Genomic DNA, 11,829 nt, shown 5'->3' on the forward strand with positions numbered 1-11,829 from the left:
CAATGTGAACGAGTTGAAAAGAAACCAATAGACGCTGAATGTTCTATCTTTGAGAATGTATTTATTTAAGTTCATTTATTTTCTCTTGAAGTGACCTTTTATAGTAGTTTAGATTCATACAGAGTCTTAATAAAAAAGGAAATAAAACTTTTAAAAGGAAAAGAAAGAAGGGGTGAAAACAATAATTGGTGGTAGAGCTTGTTGGCTACAAGTTCGTCTCTGATGGGGTATAACGGGGGAGAAAGGACTCGATTCATCTACTGAAGAATGATCACGGAGGAGATCACATCTCATAATGTAAGGCATTAGACTCTTTTATGTATACACCAATAATCATGCAATATCATTATTTTTCAGTCTTCAGGGATATCTACAATCTACGTTCAAGGTCCTAAAAGCCAGAAATTAGTAGGTATGATTTTCCCAATTCTTTCCCAACTATGGATAATTATTTTTGATAATCATTCACAGCTTAACAAGAGCTAATCCTGATTTAACAAAATCAAAAAGTAAAACCCTAATGTGGGGAAAAGAAGGAGAAACAATGACGGCTGACAACAAAATAGCTTCTAACTGTCTGTATAACTGCGGTAACGCCGTGTTAAACGTCAATTCCTTTATAGAATGTCATTTTTTTTAGAGTCCACCTCAATTAACAAAGTTTTACTTAGTGTTTTGTGTACACAGACAAAGGAGAAGGTTAATTCATATAATATATATTGTACATAAATAACTAAAAGCAAATATATGAAGCTCATGGCTCTGTTGCGAGATAGTTATTTAAGGCATTATATATATAAATATATTTATTACCTTTTAAAAGCAGAAAATATTTTATAAATAAATACAATTACTCCACCCAAGAAGATAAATATTATTTTAGATGAAGTCCAATAGTTACGGCTGGTATCTTAGTTATTTTTATTTTGGAAATAACTTGAATAAAAAAAAGAAGAAGACAAATCTTGCCCGCAATAATTTTTAGATTTTTTTTGGAATTAAACTTTATGGTATGTAAAGTGATGATGCTCAAATAATCTCCTAATAATCTCATTTCTTTGTACCGTTCATTTCAAGCCCCAACTTCCATAGAAATATTTGAAGTAATGAGCTAACACAAAAAAATCTTGAACAAAAATTAAAAATGGAAGATCTACCCAATTTCATCACAGGAAATACGGGGTGTGACAAAGAAATCCGGATTTTATTGGCATATATGATGACAAAATGGCCCTATGTTTTTTTTTCGTGATAAAATATGCAGTATACAGTCGTTATTTAACAACGAACTTTGAGAGCCTGCAACAGCTGTGGATACGCCGGTAAGACATTGTTTCTTGTTTTAGTGTCAGTTAAAAATGGTATCGATCAACGATGTAAATTGTGGATCAGGCAGAGTGTCTTTGTTGCAATCCTCTCCGGACTAGACAATGTTGAGATTGTAAACTTCTTAAACCTGAACAGGTGCTTTGCTTGGAGTTAGGAAGGAATTGAAAGAGTTTGGAAGGGATTATGAATAATGGTCCATTTTACACTGCAAAGAAAACGTTGACTTGTAGTAAGAATTTGTTGGGGCCAGTGTTTGGCCTCTAAGCTCACCGGGTCTTAAACCCATGGAATTCTTTTTGGGAGGCACGCAGTTGAATGAAACACCAAAAGATCCTCCTGCAACACAAAATTCGAGCTGATGTCCAGGATCCAATAGGAGTTTTGGAATCTGCCAATGAAGACTGTCACCTGCTCTGATTTCCGAGGTTTAAGTCGAGATGTTTATTGACACCAAAGGTGATTATATCCAGCAGTAATAAAAAATATTTGATTCAGCATTCATTTGCTATTGGTTTTTATTAAAATCGGATGATTAGTTTAGGAGAAAATTGACTATCAATTTATGCTACTTTAAGAGTGCAATTTGCGACAGATATAAATGTTTAGTGAGAATAATATGCTAATATAAATTGACGGCAATTCGTAGAAGAATACAAATGCAATACTCAATATTTGACAAACATAATTCTAGCTTGTTTTTATGTTGAAAGGCAGCAAAAATTGATAGTATAATATACTTATATAGAAGTCCTACGCAATGAGACAAACAAAAATTCGGTTTCTATATCAATCCCACGCAGTATTTTATTAGAATTTGCTAATTAATTTCCCCAAATATACACATTATATAAAATGATCTAATTCATCCAAGCATAATTAATTTTCAAGGGCTATCTATTCAAAAAAAGTATACATATAAATATGCAGTATCCTTAAGAAATATGTAAATAATTGTGAGTAAGACCCTTGATAAAGACGATTCCTTTTAGGTGAGTCAGAGATATAAATTTTAATTTATTTTTAATTCTTATCAAAAGTGTTTCGATATTAAAATGATAATTATTATATAATATAATCCGTCTGTTCCACCTACTACAGCTTCTTCACGTGTAATAACAATAACAAAGACATGATAGTGCGGATATCTATGTATACCTACATATGAATTCAAATATGACTTCAATTAACGTACTTATAACTTCGTTACCTTTATTGTCTCACGCGACCTTTCATACGAAAAGAAACAAAAGAAAATATCCAAAAATCGGTTCGTATTTAGTCAATTCTTGACCAATAGTACTTCAAAAGTGTTCACAACTTGACAAGAGCTAATTCTTATTCAACCAATCAATGTTCAGAACACTGATTAGGTAACGCTGTGTTAAAGAGTCTTTTCATGTGACGTTATCATTGATCCTGTCGGCAATTTTGGGAGGCAAAACAATTGAATTTTATAATTATAAAAGGGGTTTACCAAGCTAAAACAGAAATTAGTTATAACACTCTACTTATTGCATAGAAATTTTGAGTACTCATTAATTTATGACAAAATGACTCTTTGATAATTGTCCATTTTATCTTAGTAAAAATATCAAATATGAACCCCCAGATGGCGTTGCCTTCAATAATGATGTGAGGGGGCAGGGGTCATGAAAAAAAGGAGAGTAACATGGACAATTTGTAGGTAATTATCTTCTATATTATTAGGGGTTATCTGTTAACCGACGTCTAATGACTCAGACAATGCCGGGTACTACCGCTAGTTATAGGGAATAATAACCCAAAGTATGAATAGGTTAAAAATAAGTGAGAGCTCTTTTGAAAAGCCTAAGTGATACCTTCTTAGAGACCAAAAATTCCAAATTATACAGAGTGGAGACCTAAAAGCTTGCAGTAACATGACCAAATCCCGACAAACGTGATTCTGATGGAATAAAGAAAAAAGCAACTCTAAACCAATTTGTGACCAATGGTGTTTGTTAGGATACTTTGGGAGTCTATAGTAAGATTGCGTTTGGTATTAGCTATCTTCGATAGGGGAAGATCAATTGAGTTGAAACACACCTACGCTCCCTATAATCATGCTTATAATTCTTGCCCCCAGTTAGCCTTAGCATAGCAGTTAATAAAATCTTTAAAATTAGTTATTTTCCTTTCGTACAAATAAGTAAATAAAGACCTCCAGATAGAAACCAATCTGACTTACGTCGATCTTAACTCAAATCATGTAAGTACAACAAGTCGAACCGACTTAAAATGGACCAATGTATAACTACTATATTGTACTCTATCTTTTTTTCAAGCAATTACAGGCTACACATACTGACAAACAGATTGACAGCTCTTGACGATGGAGGCTGGGTCCATGGCTGTCATGATTTGGATGAGAGATGCGGCAGACATTCTTCTCGAATACTCCCCAAACTGTAAAGTCTAGGGGGTTGAAGTCAAACCTGGAGGAAGAACACATAGAAGCAGGCCAGAAGTCAGCCATATTGTTGCTGAAACAGTCTGGGTTATTCTTGGATGTTTGCGAGGGGCGCCATTTAGAATGCGATCATCAGCCACAGACCGGGAACCTCGGCACCTAGTAGCCCTACTCCTTGTCCACTGGCTCTCCCAACTTGAAAAAGAAGAACCGCATCCTCTTCCCATCACTGGTAATAACGCTTAGGACCATTACTCAGTCAGGGCTGGCCGAAGGGCAGAAGTCAGCCATATTGTTCCTGGAGATGTTTTAGTTCTTCTTGCAGCGAGAATCTCTTTCAACACCATTCCTATCCTTCTGGATGTCATAAGCAGTCCGGATGGAGATGCCAATGGTCTCTGCAGCCTCCTGGGCACTGAAAAAGCGCGGAGCAAATCTTGCTCAAAAATTTTTACACTAAGAGACATGGGTTACAAAAATTGTTTATATTTTTTTCAACTGTCGTTTGATTGCGTATTGAAGCCTCGTGATTACAAATAAGGGGAATAAAATTGTAATTAGATGATACTGCAAGTTTTGGGTCCCCATCTGTATGTAGATTGTATGGATAATGGATAAGAGCTCTTATTAAAAGCCAATGCTAATGACCTTCTAAGAGACTAAAAATGTCAACATAAGTGTCTGTTTGTAGCGTCTGTTTTTCTTGTAAAGAAACACAATAATATGATATCTTTGTATATATAGAAGGTATTAAGTAAGTTGGCTATACAAGAAGTAGGTATATTTTCGACAGGTAGATCATTTTACTCCTAAAAGTACAAGTGTTCATTACATACCTGTGTAGTGTAAATATATAAAGAAGAGGGGGAAGACGACTTAGAAGAGGTTTAAATGAACCTTTAACATATTTAAAAATATTTAAACATATACAAATCAAATACATTTAAATGAGGTTGAGATCATTTATATATTGCATAGGTCCGGAATTTTTTACTTAACCATGTGGTCCGTCAAAACAAAAGCACAACCGATTTTTTTTTCAAATTATGTTGCAAATTTAAGTAGTTACAATTAATGAAGGATACATTGACAATTTTTTTGTTTAAAAGGCCATATTGGCGCCAATATAAGTATTTCAACTAAAATAGAAATTACAAACAATAGCTAAAATTCTTGGCTATCTCATCCCATCCCACAAATTTGAATAATAAGTCTATTATTTACTCAAATAGGTGTTGCATGTATATGAAAGTTTGTGTTTATGTTGACGCAGCATAGTTATTTTTATTTAATTATTATTATGACGGGGGGAGTTTTTGCTAATTTTATATGCTTTATTTGTGGAGTGGGAATAAAAGATAGTGAATGATTTGAAGGAATCCAAATGAGGTAATTCAGACACTATTTTTTGGGGATTAATTATTCAAGCTTGATTTAGTGTTGACAGACCACATACTATCTGTTAATTTGTTATAATTATAATTAAATTACTATATGTAAATGGAACTTTACATTTTATTCTAGGTATTAAGGCTAGAGTAACTTTCAAAAAATTGTTTTTATGGATTGATACGGATTTTTAAAGGAGAAAACCTTTCATTAGAGAAATATAATTACTTTTTTCTACCTGTTGGTACGTATATATATATATATAATTATACATTGACCAAAATAACAAATATAAAATACATCCTAATGAATGGAAGTTCACACACAAATGATTTCAATCCGTACATAACAGATGTTGCCTACCTATGAACAAAACATGCATGGCCATGTTGTTTTTGTAAACACCATAATCACCCCCTTCATAAAACCCCGTACTGAGCATACATGAAAATAACTTGTGGGAGGTAAAATTGTGGAATTGACTTTAAATCAATTTGACTTACTTTAGGGTGAATATTTTCAAATATTAGGTTCCATTATTGCAAGTAATTCCAGTTAATAAACAATCAACTTTCAAAAACCAACAGTTGTGAGCATGGAAGTGAAAAGGCTCCACGCCCAAGTGAGTGTCGAAGAGATCATGAAGGTGGTAGGATGCTCCTGGAGTCTTGCTTACAAGATTAAAAGCATGTGGCTTTAGGTAAGAGACTTTCCCTTGGCAGCAGAAAATTGGGATCATGGAGAACTGGTCACTGGGAGCGACCGAAGTCTGGCCAAATCAAGGAGCATGTCAAGGCTCTCAATATCAGTAATTGGACTGTGAGGAAGTGTGTGAAGGATTTGGGAACGATTCTTATCTTTGACGACATCAGCAACGGGTTTCAACAGTAAACAAGGCCAGAAATAGTTGACTTGATTAAAGCATAAACGTTGGTTTAGCCACCCTCCTCCCTAGACTGTTCGCCATTCGACTATGCCATTTACAGCATAGTCGAGAAGTGAGCATGTTCAACCCTTAGTCGAAATTTCGATGACCTCAAGTCCTCGGTCGTGGAGCTGTGGGCGTCCATGTCCGAGGCCTTCATCAAGAAGTGCTGCGCGCATTTAGATCCAGGTTGGATGCCATAGTAGCAGCCAAAGGAAATCATGTTGAAAAATAGAAAGATATAATCAATAAAGAAGTGGCTGGATAAAGCCTCCATATTATATCTTCCTTTCATTCTTGCAAAAGTTTTCAAAAAGTCCATGATTTAACCTCGTTCACTGTATATCTTAATTCTAATGCATGTGATTTGTATAAGTTGCAATGTCTGTACATGTTGCAATTTGTATAAACCAATTGTACAAGAGGGAATTTCTTTGTTTTAAAATGTCTAATTTAATTAATAAATCGGACATTCTAATGAAAGAACACTCGATTTTCTTGATTATGAGAATGTGATGTACGTCCCACCAAGTTCTTGGTCTCCTAACTCACCGGAATTTAACCCTTTAGACTATTTTGTCATGGGCAATGTTGAACAGGTTTCCAATGAAGGTCCTCAGAGCACCACTAGATCCCTGAGAACTGGAATAAGGAGTGTATTCCGGACTTTAACCAGAGGGACAGTCAAGAAGTCATTAGGACGTTTCCGGGGACGCTGTGAACGTGTGGTACGAGTTAACGGCGATTTTATTGACTGAATGTCAAATTTATATTATAATGTAGATTTTTGGGAAAATTTTAATAAAATTAGTTAAGGAATAAAACTAAAGCATTGCTTTACTTTTTTATTCTCGTCATAAGAACGTTTAGATGAATACCCCTTTACATTGATAGTACTATCATTTCATTGTGATCTATTAAAACTACATGGTTAATATGTATTTATGTGTAATACAACTCTGGGCATTTGAACTGCATAAAATTTGTGTTGTGTCGGTCCTTATTTAAGACCAATGACCGCGGTCCAGTCCAGTCCGGTCCCATCCAGTCCAGTCCCACTTGTCGTCCCTTAAAGAAGGAAAAATCGATCCCTCATGACGTCAATAAGGGTGTTTTTCCTCCTTTTAACTATTCCCTTGTGTAATAATAAATTATATAACCAAGTAACAAGTTAATATATAATACTTTTTGCATGATATATGCAATAATCTTAGTGCATATTTAGTATATCTTATTTGGTTTAATAAACCATCGATATTTTTATGAAAAATTACGAGGATCAACAGTTAAGGACCGGCAAGCTTTTTCTTAAATTTGAGTATTGATTACAGTTGTATTCGTCAATTAAAATTATCCTCAGTTTCTTTGATAGTTTTTATATAAAAGGGACCATACCGGGACGAATATAAGTATCTTAAATTAAATACAAGTTCTAAACTATAGGATAATATATTGGGTATCTCAGCTCCTCCCATAAATTTGAATACCAAGCCTATAATTAACTTGATGACTTTTCTTGATTTTGTCGGAGATATGCTTTATTTTACAGATCACATATGCATAAAGTCAACATAAAAGTAAGCTCGAAGGATTTTCTCATAAGTGAGTGTGGATTACATTTGTACTCTACGACGAATTATAGTCCAATCATATCAACCACTTATTCTTATGAACCAATGGTCTCTGTCAAAAATGGCACTAAATTTAAGTAGCAAAAAATGATCGCGATATTATAAGAAATTAGGCATATTTTTTTTGCATAGGGCCATATTGGGGCCAATATAAGTCTTTTGAATCAAATAAAGGTTCTCAACTATAGCTAATATACTCTTAATTCATCCCACAAATTTGAATAATAAGGCTATAAATGACTCAAACATGACTATAAAATGAATTATTGGCTTGTATATACCAGTCTGATAAAAATATATTATTTTCTAATTCCAAATTCAAATGTTAATTTTTTTATTAAGTCCGAAGACCGACAGATAAGGACCGGTCTTAAAGACCAACGGTCCCAAGGACCGGTCCTTGTTAGTTTTTTATTTTTTTAATAAATAAAAAATTTATTCGTCTGGTGGTGTGATTCGCAATTTTATACTATTGAAAAAAATGAAATAATATAATCAATTATGCTGAAAATTCTTTAAAAACTTTTAAAAAGTTGTTTATTCATCAAAATTTAGAATTTTGTACAAAATAACTATTTTAGAAAATTAAACAATCTTTCAAAAGTGATTTACGAATTTTTCCCTAAATTGATTTTTCTTTCTATTTTTTCCAATGGTTGATAATCTAGAAGCAGACCAAAAGAAGTCTAACCTTTTTATCTTTCAAAAACAAGCTTACATTACAAAATGGCTTACATAGTCAGCACACGTTGTGGACATGTGTGGCAACATATAAAATAAATAAATTTGGAAATCAATTGAGAATTGAATTCGGAATGATAATATATTGTTTTCTTTTTTATCAGTGTTTATAAAGTAAAAAATAATGAAAAAAGTATTTGATCACTTTTTTGATCTTTTTTTTTTTTTTTCAATATTACCACATATAGATTAAATCCTTATAATTAGTTTTTTTTTAACATTTGATACTTTTTTTTGTTGACTTTTAGTATTTAAGGTTTTCGTTCTGTTTGGATAATCTATAAGGAATTAAAACAGATGTTCTTTTAGTAGACTTTAAAATTTCTTTTACAAAATAAAAATGAAACATCGGTTATATATATTTTGTAAGCTGCAATCATGCTAAAGAGAAATCTTTCGTTCATCAATAATATTTTTCTAAGTACCCTTAGAGAAAAGTTCAATATTTTAAAAACTTTTTATAAATAAGAGTCAAAATCATTGTAGTTTTTACAACCTAACCTTTAGAGACCAATGAAATTATATATTTTTATATAATACAACATGTCATTTAATAGATTTTTAAGAATGAAAATCACTTACTCGGTTGAAGTTAAACTATGGGATCGTTGTACGTAAGGAGGTCGTCTCATTTTGATGCTCAAATCTTCTGGTATCTCCTTTTATAGGCTGATTAAACACACTATATTACTCTGTATCTATGAATCTTCTACACTTTCACTCAGGAGACTAAGGATTAATACTCAAAATCACAAAACGAATCTAGGCACTTCACTTTGAAATCAAACAAAAAATCCCTTTGCCTGACGCACATTGACTACATTGCATTTCTCTATAAATATCCTTATAGAAAATTAAAGTAGTATTCACAAACACAAGGACCTCTTCTTTTGAGGGGATTTTCAGTAATTCCTTTTTTCGTTAAATGGTATCACAAAACTAATATTGTCTTTCTCATTCACAGTGGACGTATAAGCTATCCTTATTTATGATTGAATCGAGAATTATACTTCTAAGGTAACATACTACGGGATTCCTATCCCATTCAAAGCTTCACGACGTACTACTACTACTATTAAAGAGCTCACGACATCATTCGTCAGCGAAGAGGGAGAGAGAACGCACGAGGGTCCGGCCTGCTCGTCTGTTTCTTTTGACTCTTTACACATGTCAGGTTCGTGATGATGGCAGTACTGGTGACTCTCTACATACAAACAACTATAGAAATCTTTTCATTCCAACAACCTGCATTTTCCTACCTATTATACTTAGTTACTTATATTATAGGCCTATAACTTTACTTAAAAGGGTCCTTTAAAGTCATATACCTATAACCAAAAGTGGTTTGTGGTCCTTTACTCATTAGAAGTAGTACAAATCGTGGATCTGGCTATGGTATAAGTCAACCTGTATTATACGGAAAGATCTGAGAATCGAACCTTTTAACGCATTTTAAAAAAGATACGAGGGATTTTTCAGATCTAAAAAAGTTTATAGTAAAGCTTAATCCACCTTTCAAAAAAGGAGATATTATCGATATTACATCTCTATTTATTTTGATTAGTGCATGGAACGACTTTGACATAAACATTTGCATCCTGTACGTCTTTACCTTTATGGTATCACTCAACCTTGCCTCCGAAAAGAAACAGAAAAAAGGCCCACAATCAGTTGGTAGTAATTAGTCATTTCTTCCCAACTATTGAATACTAATTCCATAGTCGGTATAGAATTGACCAAAAGCTTAAAAGGAACTAATTATACTTCAACCAACCAACATTCAGAAGATTGATTAGGTCAAAAAAAGCCAAGAAATCGACAGTTGACAACCAAATACATTGTACATTTTTGAGTTAGGGATGTAACGAGATGCTTCTGATTATTTCCACCTATATATAGGTTGTCATCTGTCGACTTTTCTTAATCTTGAGCTCTTATCAGTGTTCTTAATATTGATCGGTTACATCTAAACCGACCCGGATCCGAGAAATTGTAGATCCGTTCTATCTTTACTACCCATATGCAAAGTTATAATACTAAAAAAGTAGTCAAAATGATGAAAAATTTCTCCATGATGCAAAGGTCATATTATTAAGTCGACTCTATAGGTGAATTTGGGCATGTTAAGAGACCTTCAATTATTGTTATGAATCTATACACGCATACGTTTATCTATTCAAAAACTGCTCTTGAAGCCTTGTAGTCAGTCCTGTTATGATAATATGTATGTATAAACTGCAAAATTTAATTGAACAATCCTTAAAGGACTACAAAAATTAAACTACCTAGTACGATTTAGAGGGAAATTGGATATACCTAGGCTATACTTATATAATTAGGTACATGTATATTTCATCATAGGTGAATTGCTCAAAAAACGAAATTGCAAAAATTCCGTTAGTACAAATAAGGAGGGATATGACTGATCATTTCTGAAAAAACACAGGTGCCCTTGAATTTTTTTTCTTTTTTAAAGAAATAGGATGTTCAACTACCTATGTGTAGAGCTAAAAAAATGGGGATTCACACTTTTTTGTCTACAATACCGGGCCAACCATTACTATTTACTCATCTCTAATATGCCAATTTTGAGAAGTTAAGATTCATTTTAGTGGAAAGTTACGATATACAATGTTTTAGAACAAATAATTGCTAAAAAAATATTTTCCTATTCGCCACCATGAGCCTACAGTATGAGAAGAGAATTGAGATTACAGTACTTCTACGCAAGAAATTGCCCCACAAGGCCATCTGTAAGCAGACTGGACCCTTGAGAAAGATGATTTACTATGTATTCATGCGGTTGAAGGTCGGCAAGGACCTCAGAGACGCTCCAGGAGCAAGCAGGAAACCCTTATTATATTTAATGATGCAAATCGGTTGTATTTTTAATATTCCTTTAATTGATGAGATAAAGTTAGACTGATTAAGTATAAGTAAATATTATAGCATTATAATTACTCAATTTGTCCTAGGAATGGTCTTTGGAGTCCATATAACACATTGACTGAAAAATCCTTGGCCTAAACAAAGAGAACACATTAATGAAATATTAATTAAATCAATAATGAAAATTGACTTTTTTTAAAACTATTAATATTTAACTGTTAAAAATATTAGTATTAGTGCCTAATACAAAGGGGGGAAAAGTAGGCTTATTGTTAGTTTTATGTCATTTTGCAATTATTTTACTGGCTGCCCCGTTTGAGATATGTTTAATCTGCATGCAGTTTCCAAACCAAAACGAGTTTGTCGCCCCTCCTCTTAATGAATAATTAATTGTCATTCGTATTGGTGATCAGTGTAAATTCATACTTCTATTATGTACTTTAAAAAAAACAATTTGCGGGGATCCTACTTTTCTTTGTTTGGGGGATTTGTAAACC

General features: G+C 33.1%; 1 protein-coding gene across 1 annotated transcript in view; it reads right to left on the reverse strand.

Annotated features, from left to right (window-relative positions):
• The window catches only part of LOC121121356 (uncharacterized), a 39,923-nt gene extending 30,397 nt beyond the window's left edge, over window positions 1-9,526 (reverse strand). The window contains exon 1 of the mRNA XM_040716249.2: window positions 9,026-9,526. Within this exon, the coding sequence (XP_040572183.1) occupies window positions 9,026-9,075 (50 nt within the window). The 5' untranslated portion in view covers window positions 9,076-9,526. The remainder of the gene's footprint in view (window positions 1-9,025) is intronic.
• Between the last annotated feature and the right edge of the window lie 2,303 nt (window positions 9,527-11,829).

This window comes from Lepeophtheirus salmonis, chromosome 7 (genome assembly GCF_016086655.4).
Source record: "Lepeophtheirus salmonis chromosome 7, UVic_Lsal_1.4, whole genome shotgun sequence".
Classification (NCBI taxonomy): Eukaryota; Metazoa; Arthropoda; class Copepoda; order Siphonostomatoida; family Caligidae; genus Lepeophtheirus; species Lepeophtheirus salmonis.